Below are 22,429 nucleotides of genomic sequence, written 5' to 3'. Positions count from 1 at the left end.
ACGGGTTTCACAAAGTAAAATGAAGATATCCAAGTTGATTTATTGATTTTTTGTATTTGCAGTTTTAAACATATTGTAGCGTTCCGCAGGGAGCAGGCAATACAACAATTCGCAGGAGTTTTATGTTTATTAATAATATAAACATTAGTCAAAATTCACATTAAATATAGCTGTATCCTTAAGTCCTAAAACGGTAACTCCTCTTCAAACTCTTAACTCTCCAACTCTAAACTATCCGGCTCGCTAAAAACTTCAAAGTATAAACTACCTACCAAAAACTCCCAACTCAAAACTAACAATCCCGCTAAAAACTTCTGAACCCAGAACTATCTTACTTGCTCCTTATATACCCCTATACCTAGAACTTTATCTAAACTAGACCTAAAATAGACTTAAACTTTTTTAAGTAGGGAGGGGGGCATTTTAGATACCGAATGCCCGAATGTCCGGTTCTCAGAGAGTGGACCTAAATCCCACAAATCTCTACTTGACCAAGGTGAGGAGGACATTTAGATACAGAGAGCTCGGGGTACTAACACTCATTAATCACTCCCAGCCCCAGAGAGCACTGCTAGCACAGCAACCTTTATCTGCCGCGTACCTAATTGTATCTGTCCCCTAACACCCATTCCCTCTCTTATTGGACACTAATGATATAAGAATATAGTTCTACAATTTATACGCTAATTACCACACACTCATGATTATTAACTAAGAATTCTACAATATTTTGGGAAATAACAGGGACAGAAAAAAATAATTCCCTACCAGGACAGATAATCTCTACCCTCTGGCACTTTTTACTAATTAACAATTCGTGGCACGGACTATAGCAACGGTGCGTTCGCTAAGCTAAACAATGACACATTGACAAAATCAATAGGCAAATCTTTATTGAAAAATTACATTGAGTATGTAAAAATGTCTTTCTGCAAAAATGTTTAAAACAAATGTTTAACTCCTAACTACAATAATTATTGAATAAAAGGGGAAGTTAATGTTCGGCACAAAATTTGGGGATAACCCATTTTAATCTGTTCAAGGACTGTAAAAAATAAATAACTTGTTACTCTAAACACAAAAAAAGAAGAAATATAAGTTAATTATGTGGTGCACGATATTTATTCTGATTTTGTCGATCATATTCAATAGAGAAATCAACGAAATGCTACATTTATCATTTGGAACCCGTTTAATCCATGATTTGAAATATATAATTTTGAAGATTGACTATTATTTTGTAACTGCAACGTACGAACCTATGTTGTTTTCTATAAATTATACATCTACGTTTTAGCTAATAAACATGGATAACAGCATTCAGTAGAGCTAGTGTGCTCCTCTACCAACCAGATTATCACTTGGGGAAACCCCAATTTTCCCGTTTTAATGTAATGCACTCTCTCTGAAAAACGTAACTGGATATGCTATACAAAAACAAGTAAGCACGATCTGCAATTGCGTAATCACGTAAGATCAAGTCACTTCTTGGTCACTTCAGCAGGGTTGAGGGTATGAAAACTTAATTGATAGCCAAAATACTCACTAAGAAATGCCATATCAAAAAGTTCAGTGTTTAGGTTTGTCAATGGCAATGAAAGTTTATTTGTACATGTATTGGCCATAGGCAGTGCAATCGCCGAGAATTCGATTGTTGGCTGCATGGAAAATCCCAGCGTTGGTTCTTCCTCGCTTCCGGTACAGAAACGAAGAATTTTCTCCATGGTGACGTTTCCACGTCTTCCAGCTGAAATGAAAAAAAACAACATTAGAATGGTTTTGTAGTCATCATAATGGTGTTACTAAAGTATACCAGACTGTTATACAGAAACGAATAAAGCTCGATTATAGAAAATGGATAATTTTCCATCGATTCCATCGAAAACGATTGCCAATGCTCAATAACCTGTTTGTAACATATATCACAAATTGCATCAAAATCTGGTTTCAACATTACATCTGATTAATTATTATCTGGCGTTTATTTTGAAACACGGTATATACTATATACCACTGGATACTCACCGTATGTTTCCCGTACATAACGAACGAAAAATCCATACGCTGCTTCTTCTTGGGCCCTTTTAGTAGTTCCCTCCTCTGAGAAGCCTACGTTAAATACCTTCAGGAATCTGTTTGCGTTCATTGAAAGTGTTGGGGTTGAAAATAGGAATCGCATAGTCCTTGTGCGCTCGTAGAGCTAAAGAGAAAATTGAAATATAAGTATTAAATGTTTTGGAGTGTCAGGCAACCGGGGTATCCGGAGAAAAACCAAAATTGACAGACAGATGACCTAGACCTTTTCACGTCCAAGCCATGTCAAACCCCGAACCGGCTATGTGAAAGCTGAGTGGCTTTATCAAGACAAAACTATATCACCTGTGTAAACAGGGAAAACTTAATGGAGACAGTGACTATTCGACTTAGGTTGTTATTGTAACATAATGATTCAGTTATCAAAGTGGTCATAATATTTTCAAAAGTATATACGTTCACTGTACAGTTTATTCCAAGTGATTCACAGCACAAAAATTCACAGCCGAGGAGCTAAATGTTTAAAACCGATATCTTGGCACGTTTAAATACAGTACCAACCTGCAGAACTCCTGTCCGTTTTAAGCCTTCCTTAAACTGATCCAGGGACTGCCCTTTGTCTCCATTCAATACGTCAACAAGGAAGGTCGCAATGGGCCCACCTTGCACAACGCTCAGGCCTAAAAATGGGAAACACTTTAACCTAGTTATAAAGTTAAGAGACAACAAATTATGAAACAAACTCGTTACCAATGCGCTACATTTCAATTAAAAATAATTTTAGATCGATTGAAGCAAACTTAGTTTTACAACAAAAAAAAAGAAGAATATCAAAGAGATATCAAAAACTATATGATTTCTATTGAAATTTGTGCAGTCGGTGTAACTGAACTGTGGATGTTGACGTCACCAAATTTATGGCAATATTGGTCACGGCAAATAATTATGTTCATAAATCTTTAATTTTGAGTAAAGTGTATATACATGTATATGTATATGCCTAATGTGAAAGGTTCTCTGGCATAGTTCATCCATCAATTTGTATTACTGGATCAACTTCAATAAACCCTGGGTAGGGGTATAAAAAGGCCTGTTCCAATTAGTTCTAGTCAAGTCTAAGCCTTCCATTTAACTGTGACTTCATAATCACCTCCCCTTCCTAAAACCACCACTTGGCTGTTGTTCCCTGTCTGGGGCTGTACACTTTAAATTAGGCGACTATTTATGACTCCCCTCCCTTTCCCTTAGTGTAGTGACAGACGTATGTAAGGGAAGCTGAGAAGGTCGTTAATCACATCTCTTTATAAGTAGATGGGACCATTGTAGGTATAGCATGTGTCGACTCATTAATATATATTTGAATAAACCAGAGTTACATTTATACTTAATGATTATCTACCCTACACATTTTCATCGCCTTTTAGTCTCTGTCTTGCAATGGTATTATCTAAGTAAAGCTCTATGTCAACCCATAACTTGCACCTCTGAACCTGTGTTTTGTGACGAAGACATGTAGTTTTACATTGGGATGTTACAGTTAGATATATAATGATGATTGCCCAAAGAGAACCACTATAAAATAAGGCAATACAAATTATAGACAGAAGTTACATGTATTAAATTCTTATTTTTTTTATTATCAAACTATGTTCTCTTTGTTTCGACCGTATCACGGCAATGATGTATCGTTTGCAAATAAGGGCCAGGCTACATGAATGTTACAGCTGATATGCACATGTACTAATTATTTGGAAACGACTTTCTAGAACAAACAAAATTAAACACATGGTTTTATAGCTAACTGTAACATAAGCATGATAAGATAAATCGACCATAGAAGCTACATGTGTGATACGTTACACATGTACATTGTGTGGTCAGCACATTAACACAATAAGTTGCTTTCCTTTAAAAAGGAAACGCAATACGTGGGGCAAAGTGGTAGTATAAAAACAGCATGCGAACTTTAGTTATTAACACTAAATGATTTTTTTGTAATTAGGAAATGTAAGAAATGTAAAAAGCATGTCTGAGCGAAGCAAAGTTATTTAAACAAAGTAATACTATACACTACCGTTATGTTTAAAAGTTTGAAACTACCGGATAGATCTGTCCATAATGGCTGTGACTGTACACAACACAATGTAAGGCGCATTTTGGTATCCACTCATCAGAACAACTTTAATGATGGATCTTCTGTGTCATTAACAGCACTACCATCACCTTGATTTTGCACGCAATTCGAGAAATGATGTATATTTAAAGTCAAATAACTATTTTAGTAACATAATATGATAAGAAAAATATTAACAAAAAACAGCAAACTGTATTGTAAACTGTTGACGAAAACCACAATTTCAATTCTTTCCGTATTGCGCTCTTCCGCTTCCGGAATAAGGAGCATTCCTGTATCCAAGCCAACGTAACCTCGTTTTAGAGACAAAAATATGCAAATGAGATGGGTCTATATCTGGTCAGACACGCACAAGATCGCCATCTTCCTTTTTGAGCTCGAAAGCGTACACCTCGTAAAGGTAAGTCCTGAGACATTTGTCGGCACGCACACTTCTTTATGAGTTTTCTCAATTGAAATTTCGGGTCTTATCTACACAATTCGGTGTTTAGTCTCAAAAGAAAGATAGTAAAAAGGTTGACAAATCGAAAGTGAAACCGTCGCAGACGGAAAATACCGAACACTCAAGTAGAAAGAGAAAACGCAACACAGATGATGGAAAGCTTGATAATGTGTTGTCGGCAATTCAAAACCTTACTAAGGTCATTTCCGATGGAAAGACAGATGAGAACGTGAATTCTAGTAAAAAATCGAGAAAGTCGGTTAATCTCGAGGCGAACGTGAATTCGCGAGAGGACAATCAAAATGGAGGACAGAGTGGTGTGTTTGGTAGAGAGGCGGACGATTTCTCTCTTTTTGATGACGAGTCGGAAGTTCAGGCGGTCTCTGACAATGATCTTCCAATTATCCGACATTTACGATAAAGCGAAATTCGGGCCGGCCATTTCGGGAAAATTGGCTAACAATGTTTCTCACGCGGTGAGGACCAGAGCTGATGTTACTGCTCTAAATGAAACATACCGGGTACCGGAGAATGTTGATGCGATCTTGCCGCCTCACACGAATCACGCGGTGTGGAATTTTATTGGGCCGGCTGCCCAGACATCGGACAGAACCTTACAAGACTTTCAACGTCTTTTGGCACACAGTATGGTGCCGTTCTTACAGTTAATTTCAAAGTTTCCGAAAATCAAAGTCCCCGATACGGACGATAGACAAATGATCAAGAAGTTGCTCCAAGATGGCATGAGCTTGTTGTGTAATGTTCATTATGACATTTCAGTGAAGCGTAGATTCTTTATGAGGCCGTCGCTGCCTTATAGACACTTAGTCCCACTGTGTAATGCCGATACACCTATCACATCAGAATTGTTCGGTGAGGGAGTAGAAAAGAGAATTAAAGAATTGGATGACTTGAACAGATGTACACAGAGAAGGGGTCGTGCCTTTGGTAATCGATACCCTAGTTATCGTGGTGGTCGGTCGTATGTCACAAAAAACTGGCAGGCTCCGTGGGGGCGAGGCAGAGGGTTCCAGAGGGGACGATTCGGGAACCGACGGGGACGAAGGCATGCACAGTTCCACCAGAACGCCCCAGACAGTCAGAATAACACACAGTCACAGAACAAGAGCAACCAGTAGAGGTAAGTGTGCCTTCTGGTAGGATTACCAATCACATTGATGAATGGCGGTGTATTACATCCGATACTTGGATTTTGAACGCAGTTCAGGGTTATAAGATAGAATTGATTGATAAACAGTGGCCTTTTCAATATAGTGTGCCAGCACCGATATCTTTCTCAGAAGATGAAATGTCATTGGTTGATAAGGAAGTATCAGAACTTTTGTCTAAACAGGCGATTTTTCCTTGTTATCATGAGCCTGGTGAATTTCTGTCAAATATTTTTTTAGTTAAGAAGAAAAATGGAAAGTATCGTCCAGTCATAAACTTAAGAGATCTGAATGATGAATGGGTTGCTTATGAGCACTTCAAACAAGAAACTTTGGATGTTATTCTACTGTCAGTACAAAGAGACGATTTCTTTACATCTGTTGATTTAAAAGATGCGTATTTTAGCATACCTATTAGTCCAGATTTTTGGAAATTGCTCAGATTTGAATGGAGAGAGACACTCTATGAATTCAGAGTTTTACCCTTTGGGTTAGCCTGCTCACCGAGAGTTTTTACTAAGATTTTGAAACCAATTTATGGGTACCTGCGAAGCAGGGGCATTTCGACATTTTATTATATTGATGATTCTTTGACAAGAGCTTCTGAGAAAGATAGGTGTCACCAGGACACTACTGCGTTGACCGATATTCTGGCGAGATTAGGTTTTCAGGTCAATCATGAGAAATCGGTTACTGACCCCAGACAGGTTATTACACATTTGGGCTATATTATAGATTCCATTCAGTTCAAGGTATTTTACCTGATGAGAAAGTCCAAAAGATCTTGTTGAAATGTTCAGAGATCCTGTCAGAACCCTGCGTTCAAATACGAAAATTGGCTTCTTTCATTGGATGTTGTACAGCGTCATTCAGGGCAGTGTTACTTGGCCCATTGTATTATCGATCATTAGAAGCAGATAAAGTGAGAGGTCTATCAGAAAACAGTGATGACTATGAAGGCCTTGTCGTTCTTTCATCAGAAAGCATTACAGAGATTAATTGGTGGAATGAGAATCTTATCAGTTCAAATGGGAAATCTATTCGTCCTGATAAACCAGATTGTTTGTTGACAACTGATTCATCCCTAGAAGGATGGGGTGCGGTGTTTGATGATCAGAAAGTTAATGGACTTTGGTCTATACAAGAAGCACAATGTCATATAAATTTTTTGGAGTTAAAAGCTATCCAATTATCACTTCATGCTTTCTGTAAAAAGCGATCGGCCATTCATATCCTTATTCAATGTGATAATACCACAGTCTCCTACATCAATAATATGGGTGGTACCGTATGTGATCTTTATTATCTAGCCAAAGATATTTGGTTATGGTGCTACGATAGACAGATTTTTCTAACTGCCAAGTATCTACCAGGTTGTGAAAATGTCGAGGCAGATTCTTTGTCGAGACAATTTTCGATTAAAACAGAATGGAGTCTCGATGTTCAAATTTTCGAGAGAATTTGCAGACATTTCTTTCGACCAGATGTTGATCTGTTCGCATCCAGACTTAATTGTAAGTTATCTAGATATGTTTCGTGGGGCCCAGACCCTGGGTCCGAGAATTATGATGCGTTCACAGTATGTTGGTCAGGTTATGAACCATATCTTTTTTCCTCCATTCTGCTTGATTGGGAGGGTTTTGAGAAAGGTGATTGATGATCGGATATCTAGAGCTATTATTGTTGTACCAAACTGGACTTGTCAGGCGTGGTTTCCCACTTTACTTGATTTATTGATTGACACGCCAGCTAGACTTCCTCATTGGCAAGATTTGATAACTTTACCTCACGATGGTTCTTGTCATCGTCTGTTTAGGACACTGAACCTGACCGCTTGTGTCGTCTCCGGACAGCGTTCACAGACCAGGGCTTTTCAGGCCGGGCTACCGATGCGGCACTGCAGTCATGGCGACGGGGTACCTCGAAGGCTTACAACCTGGCGTGGGAGCAATGGCGAGTTTGGTGTCGTCAACAGGAAGTTGATCCAAGTGCGCCGACTGAAGCTGTAATTTGTGACTATCTTGTGTCTTTGGGCAGGTCTTATAGCGTGGCGAACACGCACCGATCTATGCTTTCACAAACTCTCGAGTTATTAAATTGTAATGTGTGTTTGAACAGTAAACGCATCTCCCGTGTTATGAAGGGGTTATTTAACGAGAACCCACCGATGCCTCGGTATGTGGAAACATGGGATGTTTCAAAGGTGCTGATTTATCTGAAGAACCTACCGTGTATAGAAACTTTATCTTTGAGGGATTTATCGTTGAAATTGGTATGTTTAATTGCGTTGACGACGGCGCAACGGTGTCAGACATTAGCAGCATTAGATGTGGACAGCATGTCTTGGTCGGGCGATACGTGTACTTTTTATGTTAAAGCTCTTCTTAAAACCTCTAAACCGGGGAAGTCGTCGACAGTGGTGAAGTTATATCGTTATGAGAAAGACGTTACGTTGGACGTTTTGACAGTGTTAAAACAATATTTGTCGGTTACACGTAAGAGGAGGAAAAGTAGGAAACTGTTCATTTCTTATAAAACTTTCGATGAAGTGTCACCATCTACGATTTCACGTTGGGTGAAGGAGGTTCTTTCGGCAGCAGGCATAGATCCTATTTTTAAAGCACATTCTACTAGAGGAGCAGCCTCCTCTCAGGCTTTTCGGGCAGGTGTTCCGTTACGTGACATTCTGAAGACTGCCAATTGGGCCTCGGCGCGTACATTCGCGACATTTTATCAGCGGGATGTTAGTGATGGTAGTGTCTTTGCAAATTCAGTTTTGCAGACAGCAGCATAATTTGTTGTATCATGATGTATAGTTTTGAAATGTGTTTTTCATTACACTTATGAACTTATTTTCTTGTTGTGTTATCTTTTATCACTGTTTCCATCCTCTGAAGATGCTCCTTATTCCGGAAGCGGAAGAGCGCAATACGGAAAGAATCTCCCCCTCATCCGAGCTTTAGTGACGGATGAGGGTGATTCTTCTGTATCAGCCTGAGGCTGAGGGAATAAGGTTTCTTTGCCCTCCCTTGGGCCCTGCCCTTGATGTAAACAGTGTTTTTACTTTGAAGTATGGCGATCTTGTGCGTGTCTGACCAGATATAGACCCATCTCATTTGCATATTTTTGTCTCTAAAACGAGGTTACGTTGGCTTGGATACAGGAATGCTCCTTATTCCCTCAGCCTCAGGCTGATACAGAAGAATCACCCTCATCCGTCACTAAAGCTCGGATGAGGGGGAGATTTTCTTTCAAATGCAGTCGACAGCATGAGAGCATATTTCGTTGACTAGGCAGTGACTATGCACTGCCAGCTTGAATCAGGTGTCTCCTGTCGATCAGAGTCAAAGTTTTAAAATCAAGTTGTTAAGTTGATGCAATTACAGATATATTCCAGATTTATCTATGACTTTTACAAAACCTTTTGATAAAACAGAAATTAGTTTAAAATTATAATGAAAATAGTATTTTTGTTCCATTGAAAGTTTTAACAGTTTTGTACAACTATACTTTCAGTTAGCGCTATCATGATAACGACCTTTCCAGAGCCGTAGCATTTAAATTTCACATCAGTTTCCTTCACTGTATTATCTACTTTTATCAGTTCTCCTTTTGAACCACATGTATTAACAGATTAATTGCCCACTTCACACGCCTTCATCTCTGTGACATACCCCGTATGATGTAGTCTCAGTATAGTTACAGTGGAACATTCTAACGTGGATAACTTGATTAACATTATTACATTAGTTTTTTTAGTACATTTTATTTCATAATATTTTCATTGTGACACATCTGTCAAAAGCTTTCATTTATTTCAATATGTTACATAATATTCATTGTAGATACATAATGTAGCTCTATTACATGTAACGCTAGGCATCTCCGATAAATTCACAGTACATGTAAGCTTACATTTTTTGTACATTGCAAAGTCAAACCAAGCTAATTAACTTTGATTAAAGTTTTTGTTTTTAATATACGTTACTTCTTATACATGATGCTTGTTGATTTGCATTGTTGATAGGTAAATGGAATTTGCATGGTGTATACAACTAGCGAGATAAATTACATAATTAGTGTAATTGACAGCTCAAGACCTTTACCGCAAATCCCGGGCATATGTAGTTGTTTTTCTCATCAAACAAAACTAAATTAACGTAAAATTGTTAAGGCAATTATAATACTTACTACTTCTTAAATGGTAATTATATAAGTAATATATTTTAATTCTTAAATGTATCAATAAGATACACACATGTAAATATGTATTTAGGATGAGGCTGGTTTAGGTCCATTGTTCATACACCTGGCAAGATAACCTATTGGTGTAAATTTGACAGCAAGCTAACCCCACTAGGCGCATTTTCATCTGGCGAGATAAACTATTAGTGTAATTGACAGCAAGCTGACCCCACTCAAGACCTTTTACCGGAAGTTCCCTACACTAGCGCATGCGTATAGTTATTTTCCCCCATAGGCAAAACTAATTAAAACAATTTCCTCGCCAATATATACTGCGTGGAGCTTCAGGCCCCACGCAATAATACGTGTTAAAAGAAAATTTATAGGATGTGTATAAACGAGTCAAAACAGAAACAAGATTCCTAGAGGGCCTGTATCGTTAACCTGTTTTTTATATTAATTATTACAATCAGAAATTGCAAAATTTATCCGACGATTTGTTTAATTTTGAATCCCAATCATATATATACTGATGCTATCAATATCATATGACTACGAGTGTTGGTGAATGTTAAGTGTCAGAGAAGAATTCGTTTATATGAAAATTGCCAAATTTACCCTTCTGGCCCCATCCCTTAGGCTCCCGGGGGAAGGATGCTACCATTGCAATATGAGTGCTATCCCAAGCTTAGTTCCAGAGAAGAAGTCGTCTTAATGGAAATAGCAAAATTGACCCCCTTTGACCCCGCCCCCTAGGCCCCCGGAGGGTCAGCCCCATCATATGTACAATTCTAAATTCCTACCCTATAAGGATGCTACCAGTCAAATTTTGTTAAATTCTGGCCAGTGGTTATAGAAAAGAAGTCGATTGTTGACGGACGAACGTACGGACGACGGACGCATAAGCGCACCTTGGTCCTAATTCGGACCAGGTGAGCTAAAAATCATTTCAACATAAGTGTATTTTGATATTTCATCATGATGCATACCTGACAATTGGTTAAAATGTGTAGTTAGCACAAAAAGGAAAACTACAAATGTATAACAAGGGAACTATATCTTGCCTCGTAACGTTTCATGTGCAAAAATTGTCTTCCAAATTTTGCCAACGATTCAAATAGGGTTGGAAACAAAGAAATAAGTGTTACTGAAGTAGGGACATTATAATGATATTTGATCGGTCTAACAAATTTAGAAGTGGGATAGAACGAGAAGCTTTACACAATCTTGGTTAACCCAGATTCAGCAGTCACAAGTTGTAGCTAGGTACAGGTACACTCTATTGTTAAAAAAGACATCAATTCCAATTAGTGAAGCACCGTTGACATATTAATTTGGCGTATGACTTCCTAGTCATTGAGTGGAGTCCCATGTACCTGGTAGATACACAGTTCCTGTGAATTGAGCCTGACCTTTAAAAGTGTGATTCAACAAAATTTACACAGCCGCTTAGATTCGGAATTTAAATATTTCTGCTTACATCACATTAAACACACTTTTAACGAGTAAAACTGTATGTTGTTTAAAATCCCGTTTAACACATAAATGTTAATGCATTAGCATATAATTAACATTCGCTTCAATTTTCCATTATTTAAGAATTTTACTGCGTTAGAATCAGTTAAGAACCTTTTTGTTTTTATCCATGCTTACATGTAGCTCGTTCTTATAATTTGATATACAGTTTCCTATAAACATTATCAGCCGAACGTTGAGGAGTGAATATTTTCGTATTGGTTAATCATGCACCACCGACTGCGGTAAACGGAAATTACCCTTGCGGGTATATAACGCTACATTAAACCTGCTATGCCTACCCTGCCACCCGGATCAAGGTGCCTGTTTGGCTAGAAAGTTGCAGTGATGAGGTACATACTAGTTTTGTATAAAAGGACAAATGCGGTAAGTTTCGGTTGGCTGAGAAAATAAGAGTCTTTATCAATAACAATGTCACATATGTTACATAACCCAATCAATTTCTATCTTTCTTTCCATTACCATTAGTATGTCGTTATTTGATATGCGAGTTGTATTTAACAAATCTAAATGCACCATCATGCACGCGTGTGTAAGCGGAATTCGCCACTCTTGACAGAAGTCACTTCGATTTGAATTGAATTACATATATAAATGTTTCTGAGGTATTGTATATATTTGTTACACAGTGTTTAAAACAAAGCAAAAAATACACACAAAAAAAACATTACTGAGCTGTTCCGAGCGCTTCCGCAGCTCTCTTTAGTTTTGCTACGAAGAATATATATATATATATATATATATAGTCTCAGAAACACAAATGTAAAATATATTACAAAACATATAATTTAAAATTTGTTTCCCTAATTGATATACTTTCCAAAAAATGATATACTGTTTGTGGTGGAGCTGTTAAAGTATTGACTGTAGTAATTGTTATTTCATGGTTGAAATTCACATATATGAGATAACTCGCCCGGTCTGTATTTCAACTCATATCTTGTTTAATAAGAATTTAACAGAAATGTTATTTAACTAACATATCATGAAGTCAGAGTCTGTTGCATGTCTTTGTTACAGCCAATGACTACCTACACATGTGTAAACAAGCTTCTTCAAATCAAGGAACTTTGACAGATACTGACATTGATACTTACCGACGATGAGACCGACAGCGTAGTACCACTTTCTGGCGAGATATTCATCAAATTCAATCATCACACCATTGCCGTCGAGAAATCGGTCCTTGACTACTTTCAAGATCTCTCCGAAAAATTCCTTCCTTGGTCCTCCAAAATCAACTGCAGATTCTCCGTGAAAATTTACTTGTACGGGAAATCTTATATTCTCTATGGTTTGGATCTCCTCCAATCCTTCTGCAAGGATATTTCTCCTTCCTAGAAATATTTCACTCGTCTCCCCTTCGATATCGGTTGTAATATCTGTAATATCCAATTGTCTTCCCTTCATGAAAGACTTTATGAATACCTTTAAGATTTCCTTTGGGTCGCTCTGGCCATTTCTTGAAATAAAAGAAGACACATTACTTTATTAAATTAACTTGTTTTACATGCTTATTCTTTATACCGAATCTATGTGACTAAAACTTACCATAGATGTAGAGTTTGTTAAAAGCCGAATTGATAACAAATAATAACCTTTTGCAAAGCATTATTGTTGCAACTTAAAAAGCTATAAACTGCATTACGGAATTTATTTATTTCATTTTCTTATATCTTGTATCATTGTTTGTAAGTAATTTAAAACAAAATTCATTCAAATCAAAAACAGTTTGTATCAGTCCAGATCATTTAAACTACGTGACTTATGCGTGGTTATTGAAAATGACAATTTAGTTAGCCTTAGGAACACGCGTTAGATTATTAAAAAAAGCTATTAAAACAATTATAATAACTTAAACGATTGCTGGAATGTTTAAAACAAATTTTGCGGACGACAGGCAGACATGAGGATTTAAGTTTACACCTTCAACTTCGTTGGAAGGAGATTTAACAATAAAATAGCTGAAACAAAACTTACATTTTGGATATTACTTCTTCACATATGGAGTCAGCAATACGTGAATCCTCCTTACATTCTGCACTGGCTCGTATGGCTGCATCGTTTTGGCTGTAATGATAACAATTAAGAAGATTAACTAAACCAAATTCCATTAAATTAACATACATGCGTTATTAAATCTACGCTTGATCATTTCGGAAAACTGGGTTATTCAGAAAATTAAAAACCTTATTTTTGTGCAGGATAGACCCATCTTAACGTCGTCGTGGAGCGTGTCAAATAATGGTCTGGCTTATTTTTTTTTTTTTTTTGCGAAATTCATAGTCTTTTGCTGCTAATTCGATATATATATATATATATGTGTGTGTGTTGATATACACAACAGAATGGTACTATGACAGCAATCATGGTCGCCTTTTGTTTATGTTACATCAGCAACAAAGCTATGTTTCAAATTGGCAACGACAGGTCCATCCTGCCCATCCTAATTACTCATTCTTTGACTTAAATGGAAAATGATCTAAAATGAGAAAAATGTGCGTGTCCATCTATAGTCCAGAACAGAAATAAACAAAATAGAAATATGACACCAAACTTATATTAGCTTATAGGAATTATATGTAGTGTCAAGGCGCAGACAACCCTCTAATAAACCGGCAACTGAACTATAACTAAACAAAGAACCTCTCATTTCAAACTATTAACAAGTACACGACAGAGCATGCTCAGATAAGCCAGCTACATGAAAATGCCGTACGCTTTCACATACATATTAACGAATTGGTTGAGTTATCATCAATGAAACTATTCCATCCTTAAGATGATCTTAAGCAATATGAACCTATATCGTTCGTTGAAATTGAATTAGAGGTGTATAGTCTAAGAATGGAACAAAATCGTCAGCCGCATTTGAACCTACAATTCATTGTTCCAGCAAGAACATCAAAACAAGGGCCCAATGGGCCCGAATCGCTCACCTGCAATCTGGTAATCATGCATGGTTTATACTTAACAAATAGAGTAAATAAGAATTTATATCATCCCTAAGCACATTAGAAGCCCCTTTGCCTCTTGGTTATTAAAAAGAAGTCGTTTAAAGATTTTAGCCTATTTGACTCCTGTGACGTTGAATGAAGGTCAAGGTCATTCATTTGAACAAACTTGGTAGCCCTTCATCCCAGCATGTCACAGGCCCAATTTCAGGTCTCTAGGCCTCTTGGTTATTTAGAAGAAGTCTATTAAAGATTTTCACCTATTTGACCCCTGTGACATTGAATGAAGGTCAAGGTCATTCATTTGAACAAACTTGGTAGCCCGTCATCCCAGCATGCTATAAGTCAAATTTCAGGACTCTAGGTCTCCACGTTTTGGAGAAGAAGTTGTTTAAATGGAAAAGTTGACGCCGGACGGACGGACGACGGACGCTGCACCATAGCATAAGCTCACTTGCCCTTCGGGCAGGTGAGCTAACAATGATATTTAATCCACAACATCCAAACCATAACTGCCTAGACAAAGTTTCTTTCTATAATATCCAAGCAAATCTCATTAATCTTGATTTATTACCTACGTAATAAATACAAACTCTGAGGTTATGGGTTGTGAAGTAGCCACATTACTGTGCTACGTCACTGATAAAAATATAGTAATGCAAGTAGGAAGGTGGAAAATACAAGTGTGTTTTATGAACATTATGTTTTAGTACGGCTCTTTTACTGACAGTGTTTTGAAGCATACTCAATTTCCCAGTGTTAGCGTAAACGTATTGGAGATCTGGTTTTAATCACCCCTATCTAACACTAAATGTATCGTATAGCATGTCAGGTGTGACATTAATAATCTCTATATATAGGAAAGGAATGCGACACTCAGCCGCGATCTCAGTTCTAGCTAGAAAATATGGACCGTGAACAAAATTGGAATCGTGTATTTTTTTATTGTTATAGAAGAAAGCGTTTTCTTTTCATTATCTAAATGGACGTTTAATGTTTTCTTTGTTTTAGTTGTATAAATACGAATGGATTAGAGTTTTTGAAAAATTCATTCATTCAAGTCTGTTTTTTAATGCAATAATTGATATTACATGTACATAATGTTGTATTTCTTGTAATTTTCACTGTAACGATATGTCGTTTTAACATTTGATATTTAAACATGGACATGTAACTTGATGATTAAGTTCCCCATATATGTCAGCCTATAAGAGAGCCGAAATTTAGGGATCATATTTTCCTGGTTTTGAATAAAACGCCTTCAATCACCGCCATGTTCTACAATACCTTCGGGTTTTGTCGGAATTCCAAATCGTATCACGTGACTGACGTCCACACGTCCTGCACGCAGTGATCCAGGCAACTAACGTAAGCGCACATGTGTTTGTTTACGTTTTCCTTATGACTAATATGAGGAAATCGTGATGGTATATGCCCACAGAGCGAGTATTTGAAAAATCTAATTCACAAATGCCGTAATTTAATATTGTATGTATCAAATATTGTAATGTGCGAGCATTATTTTCTTGTTGATATAGTCTGCTGAGGTCGACCACATGTTTTGTTTACGAAAAATAGTTGACATTTCTCTTGGTTTCACAACTCTCGTGTTACTTCGAGATTGTCCCGACGATGTTCGGAAGAGTTCGGAATGATTCGGGCTCTTTCGAGCCTATTTTTCACGTGTACACGTTTAAAAAAATTTTTTACTTATATAATTAAAAATACCTCCAGTGCTGCAACTTTATAAAAAGTGGTAAAATTAGAAAGTTTAAAACTCATACAAACGTATAAAAATGTGTATAACACTTAAACAGTTTTTACTATGACAAAAAGAGCGAAAGTGATAGACCATACAACTTTAAGAAGTAGGTGTTTTGATACTGGAACTTCAGTCAGAATCAAATCATTGAACGATGACTGCTCCAAAACAATGACCAAAACGTAGGCCTTTTTGAGATACTTCAGTCATCTAAAAATACGAATTTGTTGTACGAGCGAAATAATCATTCAAAACACGCTTAATTTAATAATATATAGATAGGGTAAAGATGGAGAGGGGAACGTTCATACTTAATCATTGTATAAGTTGTGTATACAGAAAACGCTATCAGTCGGAGTGATTTTCTCTAACTGACTTGAACTAAACATTATTAAAGAAATATGTATTTTCCACAGCTAAAACGTTTGGCGGAAAGCTGACAGGTAAATGTTAGGACATTCTTCAAAATAATTTACGATTGTAGAAAGTACATAACTTACCCGTAGGCTACTTCAACATGGAAATGTATTGGGGACGATTCCGATATTTCAATTAACCTCTCATCACTATTGATATATCTGTCTTGAAACTTTAATGTTGCCACAACGTGTATCTTTTCGTAAACGAATTGGAAGCAATCCTGTTAATAAAAAATAAGATGGAATCAATAATTGTGTGTCCTAATGAATATATTTGGTGAATAAAATGTCACAGAAAATTCATTTTAATTATCAATAATGAAATAAATAAATAAAGCGTACAATTTCAAGTCATGCGAAATAGCGTACTTTTGCTGGAACGTTGTTTGGAAACCCTCTTTCAAAAGTATCTTGGAAATAGTGGAAAATGACATTGTAGACAAGAGGAATGGTGTCATCATTTTCACTATCTTTTAATTCTGTGTTGCTGCCATGCTCTGGTGAGTCTTCTTCCAACGCAGTCTCTGCTCTACTATTTCTACTAGAAGGTCTAGTCAGTAGTGGGAGTTCATCCGATGATGAGTTGCTGTCTGTAAGTATTTCAATTTCAGATCGTTGTCCTTGATAGTTGTCTGAAAATAAGAACGTGTGGTTATAAAAGCCAGTGTCATTTCAAAGACGTAGGCCTATTCTTGATGAGACTTATTTTTGTATCAAGTAAAACATTACTTCTTTTCAGTTATCTAACTGACACATGCCGCTAAAGACACCGAAGGGCACAACCCATCAAGCCTCATTACACTGACAACAGGCACTTTTATCAACTACGCGTAGTGTGTCTACAAATGGTGGCATTGCTACGAACCATTCAGTACAACATAGAATGGGTGATTGTATTTATTAATGTTTCACCCTTAAAGCAAGAACCAGTCAAATCTCATTATAACTACCTTGTTTGCACAGGAACAACCGTAGTCTGTCGTAACGCTTTTGAGGGTCGAGAAAGTTTCTGTACCCTTGAAGTGAAAATGCCTCAGATTTGCCCGGCAGTCGATCAACCAATGCTCCGTCAGGGTATACCAATACAAAACTGTTGTGGTCTTTGTATTTAAGTTTAAATCCCCTGTGTTGATGACAAAACTTTTCAAAAGCGGCTTCTTTAATTTCTTGCGCTGAATAAGACGTTTTCAGAAACGGTCCAACCACCACATATCCCCCAAATCGTGAAAGGCTTGTTGCACTTATTCTAGAAAACTGGCCATTTTTGAAATGACCATGTCCAACTTTTATCTGAAATAAACATTAATTATTTTATCAAATGACTAAAGACAATTGATTTAGATATATAAAACGTTATTCTAGTTGCAATATCTTGCTTTTGTCTTTTTTATAAGATAATGACAATATCAACTTATGTGAGCAGTTAGCTTATCATTGTCATTCTTAAAGGTCTTTTTCCTTTTATTTAGTCCTTGCCTTAGCATTTCATTTCGTTTAACATACATAAACTTACGTGCATATAATTTAAGAATACTTGGTAAAGGTGAAAAATAAAAACATATTCGTATTTTCAAGTGAAAGTTTGATTGGGAAAATTGAATATATCAAGCTCTAGCAAGCCATAATGATACAAATGTTGCATAAATGATCATATTCACAAAACTAACCCATGTCTTCAACCCTGAAACTCTGCTTTTCTAAAAGTTAAAATCTATAGCTAAACAACAACATTAATTTCCATAGCTAAAAGTAGACGAAAAGCTTTAGATAAAGGATAGGACATTCTTCATAAAAATAAACGATCGGTTGCATGTACTACTTACTGTAGTTGTACTACTTTCGTTCGGTTTTGGTCTAGAAGTTCCTGGGATATTCCGATGCAAGGTAGTAAGATTTGTAGGTGTTTTAGTGGTGTTTGAGGACGTTTTTTGTCCTAGTTGTTTTCGGTAACTTTCAAATATTCCAAACCTTGAATTAGTCTGTGCTGCAAAATAAGAAACTTTACCGTAATGGTTGAAATGGGGATATTTATTTAATGAAGATTTCATAACATAATGTTAGGACGATATATGAAGCTATGGAAAGTTTAATTAATGAGAGATGTGTATATATTGTTTCGAATCATGGCTCAATGAGAGCAAATGAACCTGGTAAGTTAAGAACAAAATGAGAAGAAAAATAAGTTAATGCAACAATAATGACATTCATTTAATGTCCACATGTAGTTCAAAATTTAAACTCTTGCGTAGATAATCTAGCACACTTATTACTTTGTCATCAGCAATGGATTCACTAGCCGAAATATTATATCATACGATATTATAGGTCGAACAGTAATCTATTTGAACTATTGTATTATATACCTTCTTTACTGTTTACAGCAATGTAAGTCCTTGGGATAGGAGGGACCCATCCGTCAACTGGTGGAAGGAGTTTTCCCTCTCTGACTATGATATGGTGATATTCATTGTCTTTCTCAGTTTGATATCTTAGTGATGTGATTGCTGGGAAAGCGCTACCTGAAAATGTTGATTTAATATAAACAAAAGAAATTTAGGTTGCTTGATTTATTAGTAATAATAGTTCAAATATCAAAACAGAGATGACGACATATAAAATCCTATTACAAATTAATTACATTGATAGATAAAACTTTTAAAACAAGCTTAATGTCATCAACCATTATTTCACAAACTGGATAACTTACTGTTAGTAATACAACGTATTTTTATCTTACATGTTAAAGGCACTGAAGTCAAATAGGTTGTTATGTAAAGCTTGAAAAAAATATTATTAAATATTACCAATCTTCAAGTAAACAGGCAATATTTTTCACGTTAACATTTTAAAGTGAATTTCACGTTATGCGAAATCAATTCACCTGGAATTAACGTAATAAAATAGTGCGATTATGTATGTTTTTAGACACGATATTCCAAAGTCAGGGTTATTTATGAACGATCTGCCGTGCATGCGGTGTACATGTGCTGTGCTTATAATAATAACAAGTATTAGCTTCCCAAAAAGCTAAGAATGCTACCACACAGTATTATTTATTATGAAACAATAATAGGAAAGATTGACGAATTGTTCTGATCACAGTTAGCTGTCATAGTTCTTATGACAAATCCTTTTTGAAGAATGATAATTTAATGCTTTCACATTCAGCGTTAATGATAATCAACTACATGATATTCATGAAAGGACCACTAGGCTACCTTTCCAAAATAAAAATAAAAGTTTCTTTAAACAATTCAGCATAATAAAATTGATAACGATGGCCAAAGATGAGGTTTCAACACCAAACAAATTCAAATCAATATATTTACAATTAAAAGATTCAAGTCTCTGTTTTGCCGTCTGGCGCACTAATAGTCAACTGACACGTGGTAATTAGGACGACGTATGGAAACATAACGACCTGCGTGATGAAAATTAACGTTTTGAATATTTTAATAAAGTTGTTTAGAAGGTGTAGTGTACCTTTTCCTATTGCTAACAAGTTTTCCGTCTAATATACAATGTACGAAGTACGAATATACTTGGACAGGTGTGTGGAATACATACGCATGTTAACAAGCGTAATATTTCGGTTAAAATTGCACTTTACTTTAGCGCATAAAATTCCACAAATATCTCCTATTAAAGTAAAGCCTAACGTTTTGTTTCAGTATCTCCCATGTACGGACAGTTACTACAAGTGGGTCATGATATACATTTGAAACCTCTCTAGACTTATAAACTACAAGTATTAGCTTCCCAAAAAGCTAGGTGGGCTACGCGGAAGCTTAACCCTTTGATTGGACAGAATATGGAAATTAAACAATGATATGATGATATTGTTTAGCAATTTTAATTGTTCTGTTGAAAGCCATTTTATAATTTGTGAGCTTGTGTTAGTGCAAGGTAGCCAGGTCTAGTACAGACGAACAGTTTTAATAATACTTTTGCTTCCAACAAATAAAAAGGGGTTTTATGCAAAGATTACTAAGCTCAGAGAAAAGGCAAAGACAATATTGAACTTAATCTAATATGTTTCTATGTTTTTCTATGGTCCGTTTTCATTCCGCTTTTAGTATGTATTGTCATCCTGCATTTTAGTATGTTCCGTGTCCCGTTAATAATATGTCTGATTATTAATGTTACACGATGGTATTCTAAATTAAATAAGAAATATAAAAGTAATATCTCGAACATGGTATACTACTACAGATATATTTGTTCCATCTGTAAATGGAACAAGATTTAATTAAAATACCCGATTATTTTCTAGAAAATCCTTATTCAGAATACTTTTACCACGAATGCTTGTTCTAAACCGAAATCTAATTAACGGATGTAAGCGCACATGTGACCATGCTTTATCAGGAAGATGGCGTCCGAATCCGGACAGATTAAAGTCTGTTTCCGTAATTCGTTTTAATGTTACTTCAACAGGCAGTGCTTGTAACACACCGAACATCCATCTGATTCAAGCGTTCTTGCTACATGGCTATCCTGCAAGATGGCGTGATTTGCATCCGATTATAACTGCTACGCCTCAAGCGGCGTAGCAATAAATTATATTAGCGCCGCCTTGTGTGATTTTTGAGAATAATGCCCGACAACCAGAAAATGACATTCTGACTTCTAATGAAATGTGTTTGCAATAATTCCCCCAACGGTACTCCTTACACACATGACATCTTCAACAACAAGTAACCAATCAACACACGTAGATGTGGCCAACCAATCAAAGTGAACAGATTATGGTTAACCATGTGAAATCCTAACAACATGGCAGACATAGCGACCGATTATAATAGCTATCATGGGATGGATGGTAGGGCGTTAGAATTGTACCTGCTGCCCCTATTGCATGATCGTAAAAGGCGACTAAATTTAGGATCTTATCTTTTCTCTTCTTCCTAACTGACTTTATCTTTCCTAATGCCTCCCTTGGCACCGCCTCACTTTGGGCCTTGAGTTGAGCGTTCGCCCCTGTGAGGAAGGCTCTGGGTTCTGTCCCCTGGCCGAGACACACCAAAGTCTATAAAAGTGGTAGTTTCTGCTCCTGCTTAGCGCTCAGCATACAGGGAGTGGGACGACTGGTTCGCCCGTTGTCAGTATAATGTGACCGGGTGGGGTGTGTTGCTTGGTGTCTTCGGCGGCATGCTTCAGTGATATAGCACTATAAAAAGGGCAAGAGTTCCACTATACAAGAAGACACAACACGAACATACCGCAGTCTCCCAGTACACTCACCTCGCACAACATACACGCAACACACTGCATACATGGGAGGCCGTCCTTACATGACCATAGCTGTTAATAGGACGTTAATAAATCAAACAAACAAACAAACAAACAAAAAGGGATGGATGGTAGCAATGCAATAAAAGGAAATGCGGGGTGCATGTTTTTGGCTTTTGGCGATAGCCGAAGCCTATAGCCGTACTGGGCATCGAAAGTCGTGTTTTGTGGCAGATTTTCCAATAAAAGTATAACGTGTAGAATTTTGTGCATTTGACAAGTGATAGTAATGCGTGCGTCTTAGTACACATCAACTTTTGAACAATGCTTTTGAAGTATTAAACTATAAAGGAACACTTTGGAAAACCACTATAATTTAATATTACTACAGAAATCTGCAGCCGAGTGTAAACATGATACAGGGGTGGGAGGAGGGGGAGTTAGCCGACCGCTGGCCCGGCCGGCTATCTTGTTACTGCTGATGTGTGTCGCATACCTTTACCTAACAAAATACGGGCAACTGTCACAGAATTTGTTTTATATAGGACCTACGTTGTATGTG

The 22,429-nt window shown here is 36.8% G+C and overlaps 1 protein-coding gene and 1 pseudogene across 1 annotated transcript; one reads left to right on the top strand and one right to left on the bottom strand.

Moving 5' to 3' along the window:
• Positions 1-1,173: 1,173 nt before the first annotated feature.
• On the bottom strand, positions 1,174-12,988 carry LOC138306093 (uncharacterized). The gene is made up of 4 exons (XM_069246455.1): positions 12,598-12,988; positions 2,596-2,714; positions 2,026-2,200; positions 1,174-1,747 (listed from the first exon to the last, which is right to left on the bottom strand). Exons 1-4 carry the CDS (start codon positions 12,908-12,910, stop codon positions 1,482-1,484), a joined length of 873 nt encoding a protein of 290 aa, XP_069102556.1. The 5' UTR covers positions 12,911-12,988; the 3' UTR covers positions 1,174-1,481.
• Positions 4,482-5,749, top strand: LOC138306519 (uncharacterized; annotated as a pseudogene).
• Positions 12,989-22,429: the final 9,441 nt, after the last annotated feature.

The sequence above is a fragment of the Argopecten irradians genome, chromosome 13 (genome assembly GCF_041381155.1).
Source record: "Argopecten irradians isolate NY chromosome 13, Ai_NY, whole genome shotgun sequence".
Taxonomy (NCBI): domain Eukaryota; kingdom Metazoa; phylum Mollusca; class Bivalvia; order Pectinida; family Pectinidae; genus Argopecten; species Argopecten irradians.
This window is presented reverse-complemented; position numbering and strand designations above follow the sequence as displayed.